This window comes from Cydia amplana, chromosome 16 (genome assembly GCF_948474715.1).
Source record: "Cydia amplana chromosome 16, ilCydAmpl1.1, whole genome shotgun sequence".
NCBI classification, from domain to species: Eukaryota; Metazoa; Arthropoda; class Insecta; order Lepidoptera; family Tortricidae; genus Cydia; species Cydia amplana.
In genome coordinates this window covers 4,725,256-4,752,265 of record NC_086084.1, presented here as the reverse complement: position 1 = coordinate 4,752,265, position 27,010 = coordinate 4,725,256, and the positions used below count along the sequence as shown (strand labels likewise).

Here is a 27,010-nt window from a genome sequence, read left to right as displayed (position 1 = left end):
TAGTCTGTGGCCATGAGTAAGCCCATTTATAAGAATAAAAAAAGTACTATTTTGGTATTCATTTCCAGGAAATAGTGCAATAGCAGTTGCAATTTAGTACGATAGATATCGCGGCCGGATGTTGGTGGGTAATAATAAAGCTTAGCACTGTGATTTAGAATAGTATCACAAGCATGGATTATGGAAACTCGAGATAAAAGTTAATTGGTCCATTGGCGGTGAATGCCAATACTAATAATACTATAGAATTATAGATAAATTGTGTCAATAGTTACTATCGACGATATTAGGCCCCGTGCAAATATACCGCAAAAACTACAATGAGCTTGAAGAGGTACAATAAAAGTGCACTTACATTATTATTAGGTATATTCACACACTAACAATATTGTAAAGTGTGATGACGTACGTACCTGTAAAAGAAAAAAATAAACAGTTAACATTTTGTCTACTTTAATTATACCTACTTACCTTAAATATAAAATTATAGATCTAAGACATAGTTGATTTAAAATAAACCGTATTATTAGACTGTAGGTAGTAGTTTGAAACAAGGAGCCCGTTGTGGTGTTAGTTTCTTGTTCTGTTAACGAATGGTTATAGTTCGTTTTTTTTAGCATAAGAAAAAAGGTAAACAATTAATCTTGATGTGTTATTTAATTGAAAACATGTTTTAAAATAAGTCACTGCAAATATGTAACAATTATGAATCTAATACGATCATTTATATTCTGCCATTTATATTTAGATTCTGCATTCATAAGTATAAGTTACTGATTTTTAAAAAGCGTTTTTCAATTAAAAGACATGTCAAGATCGCTTACGTTCTTTCTAATGCTAAAAAAAAAACGAACTATAGTAAGAACCTGTCATTAAATAAGGCATTTAATCTTAGTAAGTAGGTACATACACGTATAATTATCAATAATCGAAACAAATTAATGTTGACTTTGAACACAAAATCATTTTTCGAATTCACACACATTTAGGTACTATTTTTAAACCTCGACAGGCGTAATTAAATTAAACAGTATCGAACGTCAATGTCACTATCGTTACGTCCGTACGTAAGTCAAAGTTGTAACACGTCACGGTCAAAAGGTCACGTATTTTGGGTGCCATATTTATAAGAAAACGTTATTAAACTGAGTAAACACGAGCCATTCGGTTAAGCGACGGAACGATATTAAAATGGGGCATAGATATAAAATCGCAGGCATCTTATCTTAGGTTACGAGGCGAGATAAAAAGGCTTTTAAACGAGGTTAAGGCGGATATCTTCGGATCTAACCCCTCGGGAGCTTGAGTGGCGCTTTATTATGGATGCTCAATGATAAGGCACACATATAGGTACATGTAAAACAGTTACGTTCACCAGTATGTCACATTTTCCTAAGTAACAAGTCGGGTTATGTTGTTAACTATCAGAGCCCAATAGTAGACAACGTCTAAAATTGGCACAATTCGCCTGAAATGACATGCCTGCCAATGATTTCACCAAACACAAAGATCGTGACAAGTGGAGGAGAAAATGCTTCAGTAGGTAGAGAGTAGATAGATGAGAAAAATATTAAGATACCGCTCGCAAAACGAGAGTTTACTACAATTGACGACATTCATATGAAAAACGACATTAAAATAAAATAAAAAACTTTTACAAGGACACCGAGTCCCATACAGGAAAATAGCGAAAATATAAATTTTACATGTGAACATATAGAAAATCTGTGTGTTCAACAAACACAAACCACAATATCACGAATTAGAGATATCATTATTTGAAATGTAAATCCCAGCATTATACCAGTTTCCCTGTATTGCTATATGGATTACTTTGTACTTTGCAGATAGCAACGTGCAAACTAGACATAAGGGAAACAATAAAAAATAATGTTAGTTCCGTGAAAGGTCAAGCGTATTGATTTCCCAGGCCCTTTACCTTTTAGGAAGGTTTTTCGTAACCTAGTAGCGGTACTTATGATCATGTTCGAGATACCCGTTTGGGTTTATGCAAAGTTAATGAGATTGCACGAATGTGTTGCCATCTCGAAAATGAAATTACAGTAATGAACTCCTTCATTAATTAAGGGAATAATAAAACTGTGCGATTGTGATGATAGTGTTATTGGATAACATTAAATTCATAAGGAGTTCGACCGGAAAGATGGGAGTGCCTCAAAGGCACTGCAATGCTGCAGGAATAATCAAAGCTTAAGTACTATCAATAATATCCTTGATAAAGTTACCTTTTCTTGCAGCAAAAGTCTCCAGCAATGTTGTCACCAAAATAATGTTACCTTTATGCGTATAAATAATTTGTCTAAACTCAATGACAACATCGTCAAAACTACTTAATCACCTCACCTGCTTAGAGGGAAACTTGGGTTAATCTATGATCGTCTTACGATACTTGCCGAGGGTCCAAGTTCAAAGGCCCCAAAACTGTTAATTACCAACCTAGACTTGAGCGTTAATGCCCGTTTAAGCCCCAACAGTTTAATTAAATAATTTTAAATTAAGTTAATTCGGTGGTTGGAGTTATTATGGTTCAATAGTTTAATTAGTTCATATTGATGATGTGCTAAATATTTAAATTATACTCGTTATGTGAGGTACCTGCCAAACGTGAAGGTGCATTTTTGTCCTTGAGATTTTATGTCTGACTGTCTAAATAAAAGCACATCCACCAATTTAAGCTATGCCCCGCCACGCAAAACAGCTATCGCAATTGAATTAATATTTTTTCAAGGAATGATATCTACGGCAAACAGTCGATGTAGTTTTTCAATACCTAAGTGTCACGGCAGTAATGTGTGGTGGAAAAGAGCTTACATCGCTCTACGATTAATTGCGTAAGTGGTTTCAAAATGACGTCAATGTTCGGGAGTGGTGCTCATGACGTCAAGCCGTGCTACACTATTTAACACGGATTGCATAGGGAACTTTTTGGATAATGAGCAATATGTATACGGAGCACTAATAAAATCGAATAAGTATTTTCGATTTTAACTGACGGACTAATAATATATATACTAATAATTATATTGTGTCTGAAGAGGCACAAAAACTATTCACACAATTCGCCCCGCGAGCGTGAGCAAAGGCTCAAGGTGCAAAGGCACCTTGCGAATTGTGGGAATAGTTTTTGTGTTTGTTAGTTTTTGGTTTGGGATGGGATTTTTGTAATTATTGTAAGTACATTTTGGGTTCAGATTGTATTTTTGTCTGAAGAGGTGTTTTGTTTACAGTGCGACGTTATGCGGGGTGCTAGTGGCGGTGTGCGCCGCGTGCTGGCGACGCTCCCCGTCCTCGAACAAGCCTGAAGACGTGTCCGAAGTTAGCGGGGTCTACACTGTCAGCGGAGACAGCAGGCTTAACCAGGTAGGATTACAATGAAGTAGAAATAACATAGCGCATGTTCCGGTGGCGTATTTGTTGATTCAAATTCAAAAATGACGATTTTACAGGACATTTATTCGCGAGCACTCGAGCCTGAAGAAGGACATTTATGTTCTAGCATTTTGCGTACCGATTTTCATACTCGCTCGTAGATCCACGTTCGTAATACGAGGTCCTATTAAAAAAAGGGTAAAACGGCTGGAGGTCGCAAATGGTTTTGGTAGGCAGTGCTCTGCAGTTGACTAATATATATTATAAAATCCTGGTAATGTTAGTTACTTCTTACAAGTATTGGACCTCTTGGGAATTCTAAAGCAGAACAAACGATGAGGTATCGAGATACCTATCACGCCAAAGAGACCCTTGCCGTCATAATGAATACACTCGTACATTCAAAACATCTCGTGACCGTCGACCGGTACGGTAGACCTAGCCCTTCCGTAGTAGAGTCACAGGGCGGACACGCCATACATCAAAAATCATTTGCGTTTATATGTGTGCATGGTACGATTGGTACGTCTGTAGGTACACGCGTCATTGTGTATGTGTGGGTAAGTCGCTTTACTGAGAGGACGCCAGAAGTCCGCCAGATTCATGTCGCGGCCAGTTGCGGGGCGAGGTAATGCGAGTCGGGGCGGGGCGGTGCGTGGCCGTTCTGTATGATCTGGGGCACGGTAGTGCCCCCGCCAAGACGAGCAAAGCGAAGCGCAAGGGCACTACCTACCTTTTCTCGAAGCGCTTCGTCGTTTTTTTTAACCCTCATAACGTGGGTTTGGATTATACCAGATAAACAAAATTCTCGGGATATGATGTAAATAGTGGACTTATTAAACATAAAAAAATTCAATTGCATAGCTCTTATACTTTAGATTTTATTCATATCTAAAAAACCCCGATTTCGTCACTGACTCACTCACTCACTCACTGTTGATCATCAAAACCTCTAGGGTACTTCCTGAAGTCCTAGGAAGCTGAAATTTGGTATGTAAGATAGTATTAGTACACAAACAACAAAAAAATACAAAATCTTTAAATTGTTTGCCCTTAAGGGGGGGAAAAGGGGGGTGGAATTTTGTATGGGAAATCAATAACCGCTGAACCGATTTAGTTGAAATTTGGTATGTAGATAGTTTTTGTAATGGAGAATGGCATAGAATAGTTTTCAACCCCAAAATCACACGTAAGGGTGAAAAGGGGGTGGAAAAGGGCGTTAGGGGGAAAAGAGGGTTGAAGTTTGTATGGGGAATCAGTAAAAAGCAAGATTGTATAAAAGATGATGTACGTATTTCAGGATTTTTAATAGTAGGTACTTAAACCACACGCGCAACCCTTTAAATTAGGGGATGGAAGCAACTTACAAAAAGAAGTGAAATCCCACCAAAAACATTTTCATGTAAAATGTTGCCAAGACGAAACCATAAGGCTCGCACTGACAAAAAGTTATCAGATCTCTTGTAGAGCCAAGCTTCTAACTCTACAAGCCCTAACTTCACAAACTCTACACCTTAGTCAAAATATGTGGCTTGGCCGTTTCATTACTCCAAGAACTATTGTATTATAAAAAATAATGAATAGGTAGTGAATACATTTTTCACCTTACGTCCATGTGACAGTAGCGAAACGGTCACATATTTTGACTAAGGTGTAGAATTTGTGAAGTTAGGGCTTGTAGAGTTAGAAGCTTGGCTCTACAAGAGATCTGATAACTTTTTGTCAGTGCGAGCCTTATGGTTTCGTCTTGGCAACATTTTACATGAAAATGTTTTTGGTGGGTAATACTATTACTTATTCTGTGGTAGAGTACAAAATAAGGAATATCATAAATATATAAATTATCTAAAACTGTTTTTCCAGTTAGGTAGATAGATTTAGCAACCCTCAACGTCGCTTGCACCGCGCCGTAGGAATTTCTTTATTAAGTAACGCCCCGCCGTCTCGGAACGGAAATAGAAACTGAGTTTCGGGAACAGTTTTCAGATAAGCGACCTCAGTGGCAAGTTGAATAACTTACATAACGCTTGGCCACTTGGGAATGTTCAACATTCGCGGTTTGTTGGAGGGTCGAACTTTATTGGGCAAATATTTGGCCCAGCCTTATCTTAAAGTCGAAGTTTAGAAAGTAGATATGTATAATCATAAAACTTCATTATGTTAATATATTTTTTAAGGCCACACGTGAGTTTTGAGTTTTAAACTGTTTGTCGCTAGAGATGAATAACTACCCGGGTAAATACCCGAGAGCGGGTATTTACCCGGTATATACCCGATATTTACCTACCCGCGGGTAAATACGCGGGTATTTTCGTTTTTCTTCTAAATGTGATGTGTTTAATGGTATGTGAGTATAAATAAGATTAATTTAAGTATTTTTTTTATAATGTTACATAAAATGTATGTTCAAATTAATTACGAAAAGGTTGCTATGAGGTGAAGTTCGATTTTAACATATTGTGTACTAAAAAATCCTTAGTTACAACTTTAGGTTTCACTAAACCTTTTCATTTTAAATGACACACATTAATTACAACCATTAACTCGGTTTATATCTCCACTTTAACACAACTCGACATGTGCAATAAGAAATGAATCTACCCGTCCATTTGGGTAGATACGGGTAAATACCGGGTAGATGGGTATTTACCGGGTATTTACCTGGGTGGGTAAATTGGGTAAATACCCACGACCCATCTCTATTTGTCGCCTTCATAAAATAGCTTAATAAATATTCTTGGTACGTATTATAAAAAGTTTGGTAAAAAAATAACTAATTTACGTTGATACAGATATCAATAAACATTAACATTATGTATAATAATGTAATATATTTGCGGCATTTGCAGAAGAACTCTGGGACCGTGGTGCCCAGGGGCCCATAAACTAGTTCGGCAGCTGTCAAAAAAAATCTTCGAGGTCACCGGGGACCGTAGGGCTGGCTCGTTCCTCGCCCAACGGATCGGCATAGCCATCCAAAGGGGGAACGCAGCCAGCCTTATGGGAACCCTCCCACAGGGATCGGACCTGGGTGATCTAGCCTAATATATACATATTGGGCTAGGTCACCCACATTATCTTTATTTATTGTTTAGGTATTAGTTTTAGTTTTGTAGGTAGTTTTAATTTTAGGTTAATTTTTATTTTAAGTTTGTTATTAATTATGTTTATGGTTTTAATAAAAATCCAATGAAAGGGTTAAGTAAAAAAAAAAATTAATGTAGTTGAAGGTAATTACGGCAATACTTATATTATTATAAAAACAATGATAAATATTTTGTTTTTAAAGTGCAATTATAATTTAAATTGGGTCACGTAAGTGTTTCCAAAACAACTATTATTGCACTAGTTAAACAATACGTACATTTCTCAGTTCGAAATTGGGGCAAGACAATATTTGCGGAAACGTGGCGGAAACTAATATTATCCGGAAACAAACAAATATTTACTCACTTAACAAACAAATTCAAACAATATGATCTTGATATCTACATTAGAGATTTTTAATTTTACCTTTAACAAGCAGAAACGTCTGCGAACGATGCTATTAAGCTTAGAATAAAATGAAAAGTGGAAAAATTACTGTCTTGGGTGAGACTTGAACTCACGGTCTTTGGATCGAGACTCCAGCGCTCTGCCATCTGAGGCTGAGCCACCAAGACCTCATCCATAGCCAGCAAAAATATTTTCCAATGTAGGTACCTAATAAACTTACGATTGTTGTGCGTGGTGGTGCAGAAAGGTAAAACGTACTGGTGCTCGACGCGGTCCCAGTACATGTCATCTTGAAACATAAGACACTTAAGTCATTGTCAATAGAGGTGACAGCAGGGTGCCATCTATTGGGCATAAGCATGTCGAGCACTAGGACGTTTTCCTTAATAAAGCTCACGTAAAATTTCAATATCGCATTATTAATTTTGTACGCCGAATTTATACGAGAACTTTACGAAATATTTCCTTGTCATTTCCTTAAGTAAACTATATTATTATATCGAGCTGAAGACCTTAAACATTTAAACCTCTATCTAGTCTGCTGAACCGACTACTAGCTCACATGTTCTAACAAAAATAGAACGCGTATTGCTACGGGCGTATATTTACGACTGCTCGCAAAATTTTGGGCTTATTTTCAAAAGTGTTTTCGATATCAAAAATACATCGAAAACGTATTTCTGGCTAGCTTGCTCTTTCTTACAGAGCCCAGCGTTTCCTGTACATGTACAGTATCGAATTTATGCAATTATTGTTATTTACTTATGATCCATAAGAACACGTATCCTCCCAGTAAAATAGAAATTATACTATTTTGCAAAACATCATACCGACTACACTTTTTAAGCTGATACAGTTAACGTTGCACAATATTTTACCTTAACAATGTGTATAAAATTATACGTTTTTAAATTACTTTTATCGCTTTTGCATTACTAAATTTACCTTATTCGAGTACAATTATCTAAATACAGAACGAATCGATATTTTTACTAATATGAATTTTGATTCTGACATTTCTCATTTTAAATAGTCGTACCTATATCAGATCACTAGCCCATTAGCAAGTGCGATGTAACAATTAAGGCAGGGTCACACTTATCCCACGTACGCAACGTATGCAATGCATTATGACTAGGGTTTGCAATCCGGATCCGGAATGTATGAAATTATCCGGATCTGGATCCGGATCCGCTGATCTTCCCATACATTTCGGATCCGTCGTGCAAACCCTAATTATGACATTCTGAACCCTGTATTTTTTTTTGTATGTTTAGAAACATACTTGTCATGCGTTGCGTTGCATATGACAAGTATGGGCCCGATTCGGATTTTGTAATAGACATCTATTAGATATATTTTAGACATCGCAAAGATACGATAACGATATGTTTAAGATCTAACCTGTCAAATTTGACATTTCCGCGATTCTGGAGATACTCTTGAACGATTTCCACAAGATATTACTTAGAGATCTAATTCACATGTAATAGATATCTAACACGATCTGTCGTAAAAGTGACATTGGTTGCTCGAATTGCGCTGCAAAAGAGAACTAGTTAAAATCTAAACTATAACGTATCTGGTTCTGGTGGTGGTATCGTGGTCTGGTTGTCTGGAAGAGATCGCTTTTTAGCGATAAGACCGCCTGTTGTTTAACCTCTTCTTCCCGTATTATTTGTATTGTTTTCTGTAATGAGGTGTGCAATAAAGAGTATTTGTATTGTATTGTATCTACGAGGGCTGTTTGATAAGTACCCGTTTATGAAAAAAATAATCAGTTGTTTTTGTTTATATGCATTTATTTTTCTTCATAGTCTCCTTTTAACTCTATACACTTGTTCCACCTATATTCAAGCTTCAATAAACCATCCAAAAAGTATGATTTCGGAAAGTCATTAAAATAGGCCTCTGTGGCGGCAATGACTTCGTCATTTGATCCAAATCGCTTACCACCGAGCCATTTTTTCAGGTTGGGAAACAAAAATAAATCGCATGGGGTCAAATCTGGAGAATACGGGGGGTAAGGCAATAGGGCGTAGCGTAATTGTGTTAATTTAGCCATCACAACTCTAGACGAATGAGCTGGTGCGTTGTCGTGATGAGACAGTACTTTTTTATTTTTTAAATGGGGTCGTTTGTTCTTCAACCCAGCGTCAAATTCATCCAATAAATTGGCATAGTACTGCCCTGTTATCGTTTTCCCCTTTTCTAAGAACTCAATATGTATAATACCCTGCGAATCCCAAAAAACGGTCGCCATGACCTTTCCAGCCGATGGAACGATTTTTGCTATCTTTCGCGCAGGTTCACCCGGTAAAATCCACTGCTTCGACTGCCCTTTCATTTCCGGGGTAGTGGTGACCCACGTTTCGTCTACGGTCACGAAACGACGCAGAAACTCCTTCGGGTTACGTTTGAACACGGCCAAACACTGCTCCGAAGTAGTCAGTCGGTTCCGTTTTTGCTCCTCCGTGAGTAAACGCGGCACCCACCTCGCCGATACTGTCTTCATACCCAATTTTTCTTCTAATATGTTTTGTACCCGCTCGATTGGAACATTTACAGCATCAACGATTTCTCGAAGTTCAATTTGGCGGTCGGCTAAAACGATATTTTCAATTTTCTTAACCATATTGTCTGTAGTCACCTCAATTGGGCGGCCTGGGCGATCCTCATCAAAGACGGTTGTTCTCCCCCGCTTAAACTCGTTAAACCAGTATCTGACGGTTGTCATAGAAGGAGCACATTCATGGTAAACCGCTTGCATTCTTACTTTTATTTCATCACATGTTTTTCCTTCCAAAAACAAGAATCTAATTACAAACCGATACTGCTCTTTCTCCATTTTCACAATTTTAAGTTCACGCTTTCACTGAATCGCTGTCAAATGAGAAAAAAACAAAAGAATGCTGTTTTTTTTTAAATTTTCCCACCTCTGAAAAATGGCTTAAAACGATTGTATACATATTTTCGGCCCGTGATATTAATACATTTGGAAAACGGGTACTTATCAAACAGCCCTCGTAGAATGGATCTAGTACGTGTCATCTCTTGTGAATATCTTGAAGTTCGAATACGGCATTGGTTTGAAGCATTCAAAACTTCAGGGTTCATAATGCAAATGCATTGCATACGTTGCGTACGTGGGCTAAGTGTGTCCCTACCTTTAACTTGCCCTTTATGCAAATGCGTCAGGCGAGGGACTGCACTGGGTTCGGGATTGTCTTTAAATGTCAAAGGCAACCTTGTTGGAGAGGATAATGGACTATCAAATTTTGAATTTAACAAATGCAAAGGTTAACGGGATTAGGATTAGAACTCACAACTTTTGGGACAAGTCATTAATATACCTAAAGATAAAATATTTTGATATTTCGTAAGGTGTTAGTATTGTGACATTTACCTTTTCTTCCCCGGGGGAATATAGTAGCCTTTATCCATACACTAAGTCTAAGATTTCAACATGCTAAATTTCATCAAAATCAGTTCAGGCAAGGGACAGACAGACAGACCGAGCGAGCGCGAATCGTCTCTGATTCAGCTTACAATTAGACAAATTGCTTTTGTATGTCTGTCCGGCTATTCACCCGGTCACCCAGATATTTAGTATTAGTTTGAACGTAATCACGTGTGTCAGTTACACATATATTATACTGACAAGCTTAAGCTTTAAGCTACCTATAATGAGACGGCATAAATAAGTTGTTATTTTCTGCGTATACTTTGTGCTTCTCATCTACTCGAAAACCCCAAAATAAAGCAGAAAAACCGGCCAAGTGCGAGTCGGACTCGCGCACGGAGGGTTCCGCACCATCAACAAAAAAAAGAGCAAAACAAGCAAAAAAAACGGTCACCCATCCAAGTACTGACCCCGCCCGACGTTGCTTAACTTCGGTCAAAAATCACGTTTGTTGTATGGGAGCCCCACTTAAATCTTTATTTTATTCTGTTTTTAGTATTTGTTGTTATAGCGGCAACAGAAATACATCATCTGTGAAAATTTCAACTGTCTAGCTATCACGGTTCGTGAGATACAGCCTGGTGACAGACGGACGGACGGACGGACAGCGGAGTCTTAGTAATAGGGTCCCGTTTTCACCCTTTGGGTACGGAACCCTAAAAACGGAAACCTAATTAACGCCAGAATTATGCATCCCTGCTCGCGTAGTCAACAACGCGTTTTTGTCCTGTTTGGAAACTAGATGCCATCTGGTCATAGTAGTGGAAGAGTATAACTTGCTTGTATTATAACTTACTGGTATGAAAACAGAGCTCTGTAAGAAAGTTATGCTTTCCAGATGTGGTCTTATTTGTAACGACGTATGCAACGAGTCCGAGTTGGATAGATAAATGAACAAAAGTAGAAGTTTCGCAATGAAAGAAAAAACTTACTGTTGGTACTGGTACTAAGCCACTATCGGTATTCTCTAAAGCAAATTGTCCTGATAAAAATGTCGAAAAAGCGTGAGATTGGTAGTAAGACGTGGCTCTAAAACATAGAATTGGCCCGAGATTTAGACCCTCAAGCAACCTGTTTAGATAAAGAAAATAGACAAGTTGACTATTACCTATTACCGAAGTTGCGTAAATTTTCCTCTATCGATTGGTCAGAGCGAAGCAACAAAGGTCACGCGGCATGAATATTCCGCCCAAGTACATTAAGTACATTAACAGATTAAAATACCTAATCACGAAAAACCCTTGAAACAATGAATTTAGAAAATCCATTTGAATATTCATAAGTTATAGAGTACCTAATATTGAGTGCCGTAAAAGTAAAGGACAAAGCTATGTGCTTGACTTAGATACAGGGGGTCACTTGAACGATCGGGCGCGCTCGGCTTTTGGGATGCTCGGAGCATCTGAGCAATTGATATTTTCTGTAGTTCACTAATCTCCTATATAGTCTCCATTTGATCAAAACAAACCGGATCGACTGATACCATTAAAACAACTTGTCATCTAGCCTACCCATGAAGTTGATGACCTAGCTAGGAAAACCTCCCATCACCGGCCTTATTGTGCTCGACCACAGCAAATGGCTGAGGGGCGGGGAGGGTTGGGAGACGGAACCCCGTTAAACGCATTACCGCGGGTAAAGACAGTCTTCGGTCACAGAATAAATATGAGTACTATCAGTGGCGGCGCATCAAATATATCCATAGGCAATCCGGGGCTAATTTGGCTTACATATTTCCTTTACAACTCTGCTCAAACATCCAAAAACAGGCAAGCCGGTGGGAATCGGCTTTTATGGACGCGCCGCCACTGATAGGTACAGAAGATTCACTCTCTAACAAAACGCGTCTATTACGACAGATATGATCGCTAGGTGACGCGAGCAGGCGTCCGTTCCGTAGCGGCTATGGCTATGGCTAGACACCAAAATTGGTGTAGGCCGCACGTATTTGTTGTAATTGCAGCGACCCGACGAAATCGCGGAGTGAGCCACGCCTGCTTCGTTGACATTACCTAGGGGCAACATGCAAAATACAGTTTCTATGCCTCAACATAGGCACACCCCCATCTTATAGAAACACGCGTTTTGGTTCGAATAAAGATGTAGGTACTTAACACTAAAACCATAAGAAATGTATAGGTAGGTAATCGTGTCTTTTTTATGCTCGTAGATTCCCGGCTGGGAATTGAACCTTGCTCTAGGAACTGTAACATAATGACGTTACGTTTACGTGTGCCAACATTTGTGCCAACGTTGGCGATCGAAACCAATTTTGGGCTGGTAAATTACTCGTCTCTCTGACAAACATTGAAGTTAGATTTCTGTCAGAATTATACCTGAATATACACGGTGACAACTTAAACGCACCAACTGTATAAAAGTAATCAAACCAAAATCAACCATTATATTTTACCTAAAATCAACCTTGTTTTGTTACTAGTACGGTTTACTATAATTTGTGTTAGTTATTACTAAGTTTTAGTTGTCACTTGATTACAGACGATTATCACCGCCTTGGCTACTGAGCCCCCTTTAAGTATCTAACATGTATTATTATTTCCATCTAAAATGAATGAATGAATGAACTATAGGATCCAATAGGATAACTGCCTCTCTTCAGTCTCTTGAAAGTATGTCGTAGGCTCATTTAATCAAGCCCGTCTCAAAGAGGCGTCGAGGCGAACACTCGCCTTTTGATGACTGCATGACGAGATAACACGAATAGGTCAGGTTAGAACAAGTCAGCTGGTAGTTACACATTGGTGGCAAACAAGCATACATATCACCTGATAGTAACCGGTTTTCGTATTCTATGGACATTTTCAACTCCAACTTTGTAGAAACTGGTATCTCCTAAATAAACTCTTACTGTAATATTATAATTATAGGTAGGTATCCAAAATTACGAATCATTCTACATGGAAAAAAACCCCGCTACTTTCAAAATGGCCTTTGCTTTAATTTTTGTCAACTGCTCTAGAAGTTTCAGAGGATTATCTTTAACTATTAATCACGCATATGTACGAGTAATATGAGAATATGACGCTTTCATCGATAAAGACAAACCTTTTTCAAACCTTCAAAACAAACATACCAACATAATTATACTAAATATAAGACAACAATGACGTAAACCTTATCCTCGCACCGTCCTTCCCGCTCCAGGTAAATAAAGCCCTTTAAGCAAAGGCCACAAATGGCGTGTTTGGCCACAGTTTGGCCCAAGGACCTCTAAATATAGCCAACGGGCCGATGAACGGCATCGACCTATTGCCGGAACTGAAGGTTTTGATTTGTAATTGGTGCCGTGGATAATATGCTTGACTAATGTCTTTAAAGAGTTATACAATAATTAATTATATGAAAAGGAAACCGATGTAGATCAGCGGTTCTCAATCTTTTTTTTTGACGGAATCCTTTTAGAAAGCGAAATACTTGATGGAACCCTACAATACGGTGGCGGCATAGTAAAATATTTCGAGGCGACTAAAGCATAGTGTTCTAAATTCTTGGGGAACTCCTGCAGGGGTGTCAGGGTTCCGCGGAACACACTTAGAGTATGGCTGATGTAGATAAATCTTGCAAGAAATAATTGGCTAAATTCTTATCGCGAACATTAAATTAAAAAAAATCACGTGGAGAAATACGACGATACGATCAGCATCATATCCGTACTGAATAACTAAATTTGTGTGTTTTATTACTCGACTATCTTTAGTCGCCTAGTGCAAGAAATCTATTTTGTAGGAAGAGCGAACCGGCCGCTAATCGCGGCTAAGCCAGTTAGGGCTAATGCGATTTTTACCAGCCGGCCCGGAACTGAGCCGTTCAGGCTGTAATGGCGTTAGGCTGCAAAGCAAAAGGAATAGAACTTAGGCGGGCAAAATCAAGCTTTTTGAAGGTGGCTGGCTATAGTTTAGGAAGCAATTAAAAATACAGTAGATCATTGTAATGGTTTATTTTTGACACGGTTAACTATACTCAAGAACTAATCTATAGTTCTATAAAAAGTGACCCATTTTCATTCACTATCTAGCCCCTAGCTAACATCTTAGTTATTAAAGCAAGTAGCTAAAAAAATCATAGGATAGGCCCTGCAAGTGTAGGTACATATTGTATATGTCGTTGTCAATAATTTCGCCGAGTTCTAACAAATAAGGGGTTAACTATTGTTAGGTTCCAGATTTTAATTAGAAGAAATGTACTTTTTGGATGTCGATTAAACCCTCATATGACATTGAAATGGCAAGGTTTATGTTGTTTGAAACAAACGTACGCGTTACGAGTCATTACATACGTCCGACCCGGCATTTTACGAGGTTTCCACTGTTGGTGGAAGGACCGCCTGCTGGCATAGTTCTCCCAACGAATATTTAGGAGAAATAACTTTCAAATCCGTGAAAAATATGTTCGCTCTACCGCTGTTTTTAAGAAACCAATTTTAGGATTTTTAACAACCAATTGTTCCCATTTCAGTACACTATTATATTGTATTAGGCAGTCGGTGTGATGCATCTAGCTACACATTTGTCAAATCAGTTTGGTATTGTTTATTTGGTAAAGTTTGAAATACGTAGAAAATAAAATAAAAACTGCGAAGAAAACAAATAAATTGTATTCCATAGATACGCCTGAAGTATTAAAATAGTCAATAAATAAACACTGTTCCCCTTCAAGTTTGTCAAATAAATAAATTCTACAGATACGACGAAAACATCAAAACGAAACCGGCGTAACACATACTTTCCCTGTTCAACTTTCGCTTATAGTGAAACCTAATGTAGTGAAACATAAAAAATGACAGTTGAATGGAACTTTCTTAGTTCTATTATTACAATCAAAGAATAGTTGAAACTCACTCCCTCGGGCCCGCGGCCATAGTATTATAGTCAGCTGGGGAAATCTCGATAAATGAAATCAGATAGGTACTTATGCGAGATTATTCCTTATTAAATACTTACGTAATCTTCGTTGCTTGGATACACCCCATTAGATTGGTATGAAGAGAAAGGATACGGCGATAAATATACCTGCAGAACGATTGCGATTAGCTAGCTCTTTCTATGAAAAATGAATGTCAAATGGCAGATATAAAAACAAATATTTGACTTTTTCATAAACCTTACGTGCTTGAGCTAAGTATATATACCTACTGCCTTTGCCGGACAGGAACTCAAAATAAACATTAAGATCAGAATCAAAGTTCATTAATAATGCGAGCTAGTTAGCACCAAAGCTAGTTTACGAGTATCGCTTAATTGGCGCAGTCGGCAGATCCCGAAATAGACTGCGAGAGAACTATAAGCTCTGCCAATACAATCTGTTAGCGTTAACTGTTAGCTGTCAACTCGATTGTGACACTTCGACCTTTCCTAACGTTAAAATCTTAGGGGTTTTGCCATATGTGAGGAGTCGAAATGGTTAGGTATAATATTTTATTTCTCTGAAGTCCATTTTAAGTGTTATGGAACGCGAGTCCCAGATTTTTTTTTATGCGAGTATCGTATCCAGAGCTAAAACATCTTCCTCACAGCTTTTATTTTAAGTTTCTTTTCACCAACGACAATCCCACCTCACGCCACCTTTTGTTCGTTTCATTTGTAACTTTAATCTAACATAAAACTACGTTGTTCTGTTGTAGTCTGCTTTTAGAAGTTTCATAACTCTATGATTCTAGTAATGTACAGAATAGGTGTTCTAACCTTTTTAACGTAAGTACATCATTAAACAAATGGCATATTTGAAAATTAGAGATTTGGTCGTAAACACACAGTTCTTCTTCATTTACTTCTCCGAAACGTGTAAAAGTGCCCTTCTGGCCTAAAATAAATTTGAAGTTTGAAGAAAGTAAAAGTTTTGATTGCGGCTTAAATCGGCCAAAACCTCGTAGATATAAAGATAAAAGATTTTTTTTTCTATCCAGGTACAACCATGTAGAAAATAAGCAAGAATAATGCACTTTTGTGAGAAATTAGAAATTAAGTATTCTAGGTTATGGCGAACAATTTATTCATTCATTTTAAAAATCCTATCGAGGCACCATTACCACAAATGGCGTAAGAATTGACAGAAACAGTCGAGATTATTCTCGTCTGTATCAGCATTTGGAATAAAGTTTGACAAACACTGGCCAAATGTCGCTATCTAAAACCGGGCTTTAGCGAATGTTTTTCAAAACGTGGCTTTTTCGGAATGGTATTCTAAAAGTTAGGGCGTAGTGTGGCTAAAGTTGGAGTTTACGTTTTTCAGAGCCCCCAGAAGAGTTTAAGCTAGTGCTCTAAGCCAATTTAGGGATGTACGTACTGAAGTGCTGAAATGTTGTACCGGTTTTCTATATTTGAAATTGAATGAAGCTTAATGATGCAATACAAGATACAATGTAATTAAAAATTGTATTGTAACTGTAACATAATTAGACTTATTCGTAATTTTTATTTATTGAATGACCGGTATCCTGTTTCCCTCAGCGTTTTGTATTTAACACTACCTGCCACTGTTTCTATAGTCTGTAATATACTTGAAGGCTAATGATGAGTACTTAACATTAATACCTTTGTGGTCTTGCAAATAATTATATATCTACATACTATAATTGAGTTTCACATGTGAACATGGGCATTCAGATTTATCAACTTAAGGTTTTGATCTTATTTTAATACGACCTTGAGAAGCGCTTTCGCTGATTGGTGCATGCGAAATGAAATGAAAGTCGCGCGTGAGAAGAACGCCAATCACCAAGACGACGTCAAGGTCGTATCAAAACCAGTCTAACACTGTAACATGTTGTTAAATATGAATCGGGTTCCTGTTGTAGCATAAAATGTTGTAGGATGCAACTTAGTAGTGCTGTTTGCCATCCCTACTACGCTGCTAAAGTGGCAATAGTTTTAGTGTCCGTAAACAAACAGTGCCGTCGGCTATCGGAAGTGTTTCGCTACTACTATTGCTGCAAGTCTGGCCAATTAGTTTGTTGGCCAACAGAACAAGAGACTGAGAACTTGACATGTAACTTCAATGTTGCCAGACAACCTACACCACAAAAAAAAATACAAAATATTCCTGTATTTTCTTTTATGGACGAATTACATTTAATTTCTTTGTATTAGACAATATAATAAAATGGCATAGATAATTTAAAAAAAAAGTGGTTTATTATAGTTTCGCGATTAGCCATTAACGACCGCGTAAATACATGATTGAAGACGATTTACAGAAATTGTGATTGATACGCCACCTTGACTTTTTACTATAGGTAGATGTAATTTATGACAATGAGGTTCAAATCCAAGGATTGTAAATGGTTCTGTCTCAGAACGTTTGTAAATAGTTTAAGTTTCTTTGGATTTAGCTTATCCAAATTCTTAAACTTTCGGAAGGTAAATCTCCTTTAAGCTGTGTGCATTCTTGTTTTGTTTTTATCTAATCTCAATTTGGCAGGCTTGAAGAACCCAAAAAAATTAACGCATCGAATGACATTTCATCATTTCAAGAATGCTTGTTAAGATTGAATCAATCATGTTCTGTTTGATTCAAGATTGTCTACTATAACTCCTCACCAATATTTCCACGTTTCGTATCGTTAACCCATCTGGCCAAGGCTCCCGACTCTCCCGGGGCCCATGTAACGCCGTGATTCCAATAAAAATCGCGTTACGGTAATTGCTTTCGCCGAATAAGTGATTCCGATGTTGTACCTGGATCAGGATGTAATCGTGCTGTTTTAATGATAACGTGCCATACATGGGCAATTTCGTGAGATGTGTTGCCGGTACCGGTGGCCGGGTCAATAAAGTAAATGTTGCTGGTTATAATGAAGTCCATATCCCTATCAATATCGTCGAAGAATCTATTAATGTCCCAAACTAAAATGGGACGAGGTTCTAGGTCCCCGGCGGGGTACAGGGTTATTAAAAATAAACGACGAATGAGACGAGCGACGATGATACCAGAGGGGCTACCACGAAAACCGAAATTCGCAAATTGCGGGGATCTTTCTCTTTTCCGCCAATGAAGGCGTAATTAGAGTGACAGAGAAAAATACCCGTAATTTGCGAACTTCGATTTTCGCGGTTATAGCCCATGCAGGGTCGATACGCGCCGCTATCACGTTCATTCTCGAGCTGCGTGTTTTGACTCATGATTCCATCAATACGGATGCCACTGAATGCCGTCAGATTTATTTGGGTCAACCTTTTCCCCTACTGCCTTGCTTGCATCCGTCATAGGTTTTACCATCATGGTATCTAATATTTTTTATGAAATGTCTGACCAACCATTTCCACCACTCCATTCCACCATTTCCAGCGCGGAAGCTTGAGCCTTCGCATTTCTTTATTTACAGTATAGTGACTTCAGGCAGTGATGCTCGTAAGAGGTTAACGAGACCCAAACTATTTTCAATATATACCTAAATCGTACCGAGTGCTGTCACGTCACGCGTGACGTCACTGAGTGACGCCCGGGCGTGCGACCTGTGACGGGCTCGTTTAGCTGTCACTGGTTTACTTTCCTCGTACAATATTACGCAAGGACATAAACGGGTTACAACCAATACTTCCATAAATATTTCCAATAAACCAAAAATGTATAACAAAACTTATCTCTTACATTTACCATAATTAAACTTAAAAACCAATACATACTTCCAAAAAATACTTCCATAAATATTTCTGTGCCTACGAAGAAATCTGTTATTTTTGATAAATTTTGTCATTCCATCCATCTTTGTCACACTCGTTGTTAAACATAAGGTCGTCTCTTTCTCTTTCGGTGTGCGGGAGCTCGTTAGCGTGCACATTTCTCGCTTGTCCAGCCGCGACTAAAGGCAACTTGTCCAATTTGTTACTTCAATTTTGGAACACCTATATAACCTATCTTGAGTTATAAATCATTGGTTACAACTGCGAGATTTACAACAATGGACAAGTCAATGTAACACGAGAGCTTTAGATACTATTTATTTTAGAGTTTTTAGACCAATGTAGCTACCACCAGTTTGGCACTGACATAAACGCTATCGAGAACGTAAGGGTAACATTCCATTTCTGACCGCAGCTGCACTACTGGTAGTCTGGTACTGAACGCGTCGCTGTTACTGTCAATTTCAATCAATCAAATCAATCAATCAACTTTTATTGATAAAATAGAAGTATTTTACATGTCAATACATTATTTCCATTACAACACACATTATTATTTCCATAGTAAAATGAACAGTAGTGCAGCTGCGGTTGGAAATGGACTGTCACCTTAACTTACTTTCTTTGCATATCGCTCGTACACCCATATTAGTGCGATCGAGATGCATAAAAAGTAAATTACGTTGACGTTAGCGCAAAAGTTTGTTTTGACACTTTCAGGGACTTATGGTACGGGTACATTTATGGATAGCTTTTTAACTACCAAGGAAAAAAGAAGGGTGTTATTAAGTCTAAATTGAGTGATGATACCTAAGCTTCTAAGTAATGCACAGGTTTTAAACCTCAAACTGAATTCTACACTCTTTAAACGAATATCAGTTTTTGTAAATGCTCCTATAACTACAGAAAGGCTCGATCGTTCGTTAAAATCGAAAGATAAACGGCTACCACAAGCACCGCAACCACGAAATTGCCAATCATAATGCTTGCAACTTTGCCCCCGAACAATGGCTGGCCAAAATGTTAGAATCATAGTCAAGAACGATTCAAACACTCTAATTGTACGCACGACTTATGGCCATTTTCAGTGAGAGCTTAGGATTGGCATTGCAATTGCTGGCAGAGCTTTGGTAACTTGAACGCTTGTACCAATATAAACACTTTATGCATAGCTATTGTTTCATATTTAATACGTACATGGTCTATAACCACGAAAATCGAAGTTCGTCAATTGCGGGCTTTTTTCTTTGTCACTCTAATTACGTCTTAATGAGAGTAAAAGACATTTAGCTAGGGCCCTAGAACACATTAGAACACTAAGGTTTCGATCCAATTATTCATTTCGGAACAGAATTACATAGATTTGCACCTGCTCTGTCCGCAGTAAAATTTGGTATGTACTTATATTTATCTAAAATTACGCGTTAAAATCTCATTTAAATATAGGTAAGCTAGTAGGTAGTACAAGAAAACGACGGATATCGAAGCGTCAACATCTGTAGCATCTCCTGAGGATGTCCCGTAGAGAAGCGAAACAGTGTTAAGTCTTATATTCTTGACGGTGTTGTTATTTTTTTGCGTATTGCGTATAAATTGCGTATAATTTATTTTTGCAGTGGAGAGAGTAGATTAATTATTATTTAGGTTTGAAATTACAAATTGTTATTACTCATACTCATGCCAGAACTGTACTCGCCCGCGCTCGGCCGTCAATGAGAATCCTCGACCGGAATTGAGCCGAACAGTTGAATTCGACTTGTTGCTGGCCGGTTTAGTTTTAGTTGCCTAATTGTGCCGATCAATCGGGTGCTGATTGCCGAACTCATGCAGCTAAGAGTAAGTGGCTTATTTGGCAGTAAAATACAGAGAATTAGTGCGCAGTATTTGGCGGATTGTTCTTACTATTATATCTCTTAAATATTAAGTGCCATAGTTACTAACACTCGATAGCTCTCACATTTGAAAAATAGGTAGGTACAGTCACCACACGGGATTGCTACGCCATTAAGGGTCCTAGTTAAATTGATTGTTCTACACTTACGCTATGGAAAGTCCAATTTAGCTAGAACCCTAGATGGCGTAACAATCACGGAGCGTGACTGTACTAATTTTTTTTTCTAAAACTTAGGACTTCCAAAAATTTGTTCGCAATTTTTTGTTCTCTCCTATGAATATTAATTAAAATATTAATATAAAAACCAACGAAGGGGAATATGTAGCTAATATACCTACATGAAATTATGTAAAAATATTTTCCTTACATTTATCCAGGGATGAAATTCAAGCTAAGTGAAGAAAAAAGCCCAATTAAGGTTCTCCAGCAAACAAGAATTTCCCTGTCGTTAAATGCTCTCGCTTCAGTAATACGCGCATGGGTAACCTGCAAATCGGTGCATTGCACACAACTCTACCGCCAGGTGACGGTGACCTGATCTGGTTTTTAGATAGATATAGGTATTTAGGCAACAAATAGAACATCTGGTTTGTTCAGTATAAACACTTACTACATGTTCGGTAGGTAGGTACTTAACACATTAACTGCCAGCGACTCGCTAGGGGAGTTCACTGTTCGTAGGCGCTTTTCGCTACATACGGTTTTTCCCGTGTTATCGGCTACGCTCGTAGCGCGTAGCTCGCGCTGGCACTGAAAGTGTTAAACTAAACCGTGATCACTAACCACCTACTTTTAAAACTTAAGAAACTACCTGTATAGCTGTTTTTTTTAAATCGTCACCGCGACAATTTTTCAGTATATTTCACGATTTCTAATTTATAGCCAATGCTAAAAAGTTAACAGATTTTTTAAAGTTCAATTTATGTTTCCTTCCTGCTGACAATTAACTTTTTACACATTTTGTTTGATTCATTATAACTTTTTCAAACATTAGTACGAATACTTAGGTATTTCTCTAATGACTCCTCTACACGATGGGCCAGCGCCGGCCACTCCAAGGGACGCATTTATGCGTTAGAGGGAGCAAGTGATATTGCTATCTCATTCTACCGCATGGCTGCGTCCCTTGGAGTGGGCGGCGCTGGCCCATCGTATAGAGGAGCCCTAACATACAACAAACGACAGCCCGAACAAATACACACTTGCAGAGCAACGGAGCCGAGGTGAAAGGGGCAAATCGCTACAATGCACACGTCTAATCATTTAAATTCCCCGGTTTAATTTCTAGCCGAAGCAATGTGCCGTGATATAGCCGTCGATGCCAGAGTCATGTACCCTTACCATGAGTTTGCAGCAGTCTTGTTCCCAGTGCACCAATGCACGGCACTCACCGTCGAAAGGCCGCCTTCTTACAATCGAACACGCTGTCATTTTAAACCGACATGCTGAAATAACATGAAATTTGACACGAACATTCAAGTAACATACACCCTGTGTATATGTCTGTGATTATTTTATGTTATTAAGCTTAGAATAAATTTAAAAGTGGAAAAATTACTGTCTTGGGTGAGACTTGAACTCACGGCCTCTGGATCGATATTCCAGCAAATAGCATCGGTCGCAGACGTTTCTGCTTGTAAAAAATTAAAAATTATTTTATGTTGCTAAAATTTGTAATACAAAAAATTGATCGAGTAGAGTTTTTGTATAAAAAAATTCACCTAACTCAAAAATAGCACTGCACACTTGCACTGCGAAAAAGTTTACTCAGTCGCTACTCGCTCTGTGTATGACTGAGGTCCCGCCCTGCCGGGTACGGGACGAATTATGACAAAATTGGCAGTTGACAGCTGTTAAATATGTATTATGAAGCTGTCGTCTATGGAAGTTCACGAGTTTTTTTTTCTCCAAACATCACATGTCTTATAAGAGTTCCGTGTGTGAGTTATGGGTTCAATCCAAATTTGTAATATGACGTAGGTACCTACCATAGAATTAATATGACTAGAACAACTGTCAATCTTCAAAAGTGCGACCAAAAATGAAATGCAAGTGTGTGCGTAAATTGTCTATGTGAGATCGAAAATAGTGATGTCATGTTACAACATATTAATAATCTGTCGATGTTTGATTGCTTTATCGACTACTTTTTCAAATGTGTTATTTTAAACGTTAAAATTCTACGACATTATGACGTATAAATAACACTTGCACTGTGTGTACTATCAAAATCGTTGCAGACTTATCTTAATGTAACTCTTACTGTGTTGGAAAGTGAAGTTTAAATTTACCGCTAAACGTGAGCACCTTCAAAAAGGTATAACAATCGTTATTATTTGAAGTCGGTTATAAAAGCTAATATCTTGTGAAGAAATAATTACATAGCTATTAATATACCGACAAGTTATCGATACTGTCATATGAACATTTTGTCAAGCCCTAGCGTAAAGTAACAGGTTATGTTTTTACACAAAATATTTTAAATTATAGGCTAATATGATAAAATATTAGCACACAAAGGAAGAAAAACTTATAATGAACTTTATAAACCGGCTTCTTACACTTTTTACGCTGTTAATTTGACAAAATATCGTTATGAAAATTTCGCTAGGAATATCATAAATCCTCTGAAATTAGTGTTTGCTTGGATTATTTGGCACTGTAACACTGAAATCCGGCACACTACAAGACACAATCTTCACTGAATTACTTTATTTAATACTTTTCGTCCTAATCCGTGTATATTTTTCAATTTGAAAATTACTGTGATACGCTCTTGGCCGTCCGCGGCCGTCGTCAAAGTCAAAAGTGGTCACGTTTTCTCATTGGTAGTCTGACTCTTTCGCACTCATGGTATGTTCATATACGTGATGGCTTCCCTTTCGCACACTTCAGCTGTCTGTCAAGCGCGAGCGCGAAAATGACAAGTCTGTGGTACCTACTGCAAATGAAATTATGGTTTTGTGAAATCCTCGGGTGTCAAGTAAAAGTCACTAAGTAGGTACTATCAAATAGTAGTTTATGCAACAGTGATATAATAAGGGTTCTTAAAATTCAAGGGTCGAAGTTACAAAACGAGACGTAGTCGAGTTTTGTAAAAAAAGACCCGAGAATTTTAAGAACCAATTATGAGCTGTTGCATACATTACTTTTTCTATGACAGCTGCAGCAAAAAAAAAAAAAAAAAAAAAAAAAAAAAAAAAAAAAAAAAAAAAGTTATTATTAAAAAAAAAGAGTTATTATTAAAAAGAAAGAGTTATTATTAAAAAAAAAGAGTTATTATTAAAAAAAAGAGTTATTATTAAAAAAAAAGAGTTATTATTTAAAAAAAATTTAGTTATTATTTAAAAAAAAAAAGAGTTATTATTGTAAATGAAAACATACCTCTTTCAATCAAGATGATCGGAACTTGTATCTTTAAAAAAAATAAAGCAGTTGTATTATACTCATAAGATGACTGCTAGCAGTCATCTTATGAGCCTATAGACGAAGCATTCAAATGACATTGCTTTAGATATCACTGTCAGTCATTTAATTGACACATTTAAGTGCTGGAGTAGAAAAAAATTTAAGTAACAATTAATGCACTTTATTACACTTGTAACACGGTTTATTGTCCAATATAATTTAATTATTAATTAAAAATTCGCCCACACGAAATAGACATCGTGTGAGCGAATTTCACGTAGGCAGTTGGCTTATAACTTATAAGTCACAAATTTGTATTTGAAGTTGATTTGAAATAAGCTCACATCACATTGGTTTCAATTGTTTCATTTTTAACCTGTTATGATTTATGAATTACTTACATAATTTGAAATATTTACATATAGTCTTGCAGAGTTATTGCAGGTTTTATGTACAATTTGGATAAACCTTTAAAAGGTTGTTATAACTAAAAATAGCTTGCATATCCAACCCGACTATCAGCTATTAGGTGCCTATTTTTAACTCAACAGTGTAATTTAAATTTAACCTTGATGCATACAGCATAAGGTTACCTTTTGAAACAAACGTCACATTGAGATACGACGTTAAGGAATTGACCGACCGCCGCGCCCCACCGTTATGGAATATGTACCAATATGGGGTGCATTATCATCGATCACTTTACCTGTATTCGATTCGGGAATATTCGGGATATTTAATTAACTAATTTTTGAATATAAAAGGTTTCCCATAACCAGAAATGTTATATTTTTTCACAAACGCGTTATATTGGATGTTTCAGTTTCAAGAGTGATATCGTGTGGATGCAATAAGTATAGGTACAACTGCTGTAATTGATTTTCTGTTAATAAAATTCATTTGCGATGTATTTTGCAAAATGTTGTCAAGGGTAACCTTCTACCTTGCTCAGATGCATTAAATACCTATGAAATCCATAATATAACACTTCTTACATGTTAGCAGAGAGTTATTTATTGACGTCAGGCTCTCTGGCAATACCACATTGCGAAAAAGTAAAATTTTAATACCTATGCTGGAATTCAGTAGGGGTTTCTAGGAAGATTGCAGCCTCAACTTCATTTGGATTTGTAAAAATATGGATGCATACAACTTACTCAAAAATATGTCCCATAGTTCTTAATTGGCTGACATAAGAGCTATGGGACATATTTTTGAGTATGATGAGTGCACCCATATTTTTACACATGACTGCACTCCTAAACTATAGAGGTAATATTTTTTTCAAGTAAGTACCAATTGTGAACTAAATCCCATTCGAAAAGACGTTGAATAGGTAATAAATCAATTTTATAGTGACGTTACCTTCACGTGACTTGCTGTTTAAATACTCATTATAGCTATAATGGTCTCATAAATGTCGTACGCAAACCAATCTTTTTACAGCGGCAGTTTGAGTAGTACTTGATTAGTTAGGCGTTATCAAACTACCACCTGCCTATATATTGTAATATGAAATGTTGAGGAAAAAGATTACCTAAATTAATTTTGTATTAAGGGGACATTCCACGAAAATGTCGCTTACGTAGCGCCATTCTTCTAGCATCCTCATTGGGTAGTTGCAAAACTTATTAGCAGTCCTAAAGTGTTGGTAACTTACCATTACACAATGCGACCCCGATTCCTTAACAGCATCTGAAACAAAAAAATGATTAATTAAGCATCAAATAAAAGTAGCTACGACATCTGGGGGCACTGCAGGGGCAGTTGACAGGGGCCAAGTCAAGTAAAACAAAAGAGGCGCGGAGCCGTAAGTTTTCTTCTTCTACCCATTCAGGGTATTTCGACCCTCTCTAATTTGGTTAAAGTTCGTAAAATATGTCACAATGAAATATAAAAATATGTACCTAGTTACGGAGAAGGCTCAAATGTATGATAAGGTAAACGTACTAGTGCTCGACATGCTAATGCCCAATAGATGACATGCTGCTGTCACCTCTATTGACAATGACTTAAGTTTAACGATGACATGTACTGGGACCGTGACGTGCAATAGTACGTTTACCTTATATGGACAACGGTTTGATCTTGCACTAATAGACATAGTAATATTGTATCACAGCTTAAGAAAACACCAACTAAGAGTACCTAAACTATAAATATCTCATACCTATTAACAACCTTCTACAATTATCAAAGTCTTTGTAGCCGAAATTCAGTGTTACCGTGGATTCGGAAAATAAGATCCGTTCTAGAGAAGAGAACGATACGATATGTACTAGATACCTGGTAGTTTAGATTTCAACTAGATAGATATCTTTTGAAGCTCAATTCGGGCAACCAATGTCACTTTTACGTTAAATTATCGTAGTAAGATCATTTCAAAATCGTTTTGAGATTTAAAAATACATAACGAGACGTTTTAGACATTGTGCAAATCGTTAAAGAGTATCTCCAGAATCGCGGAAATGTCAAATTTCACGGGCTAGATCTTAAAAATATCTTGGTGATGTCTAATAGATATCTAGTTCAAAATCCGAATCGCGCCCTTAGTAATAAGGAAATTTGACCTAAAATAATAGGTAGGTTTCAAGGGTCCTTCAATTCCTACGCGTATGTTTTCATAGTAAAATTAATAACAGAGCTAAATCCACAATAGTTAATTACAAATGGTTAATTATGTGGAAAAGTCAAATTTATTTTGACCAAAAATAAGTAGTG

General features: G+C 37.3%; 2 protein-coding genes and 1 non-coding gene across 3 annotated transcripts in view; 1 reads left to right on the top strand and 2 right to left on the bottom strand.

Moving 5' to 3' along the window:
- LOC134655382 (probable beta-hexosaminidase fdl) overlaps window positions 1–27,010 on the bottom strand; it is a 103,429-nt gene that overhangs the window by 60,234 nt on the left and 16,185 nt on the right. The window contains exon 2 of the mRNA XM_063510841.1: window positions 25,950–25,984. The gene's annotated coding sequence lies outside the window, so the exon portion shown is untranslated. The remainder of the gene's footprint in view (window positions 1–25,949; window positions 25,985–27,010) is intronic.
- LOC134655416 (uncharacterized) overlaps window positions 1–27,010 on the top strand; it is a 38,176-nt gene that overhangs the window by 9,091 nt on the left and 2,075 nt on the right. Inside the window, exon 2 of the mRNA XM_063510880.1 lies at window positions 3,249–3,381. Coding sequence (XP_063366950.1) covers window positions 3,249–3,381 — 133 coding nt within the window. The remainder of the gene's footprint in view (window positions 1–3,248; window positions 3,382–27,010) is intronic.
- Trnae-cuc (transfer RNA glutamic acid (anticodon CUC)) lies at window positions 6,974–7,052 on the bottom strand. The gene has a single exon. It is a non-coding gene; the product is annotated as a tRNA-Glu (tRNA).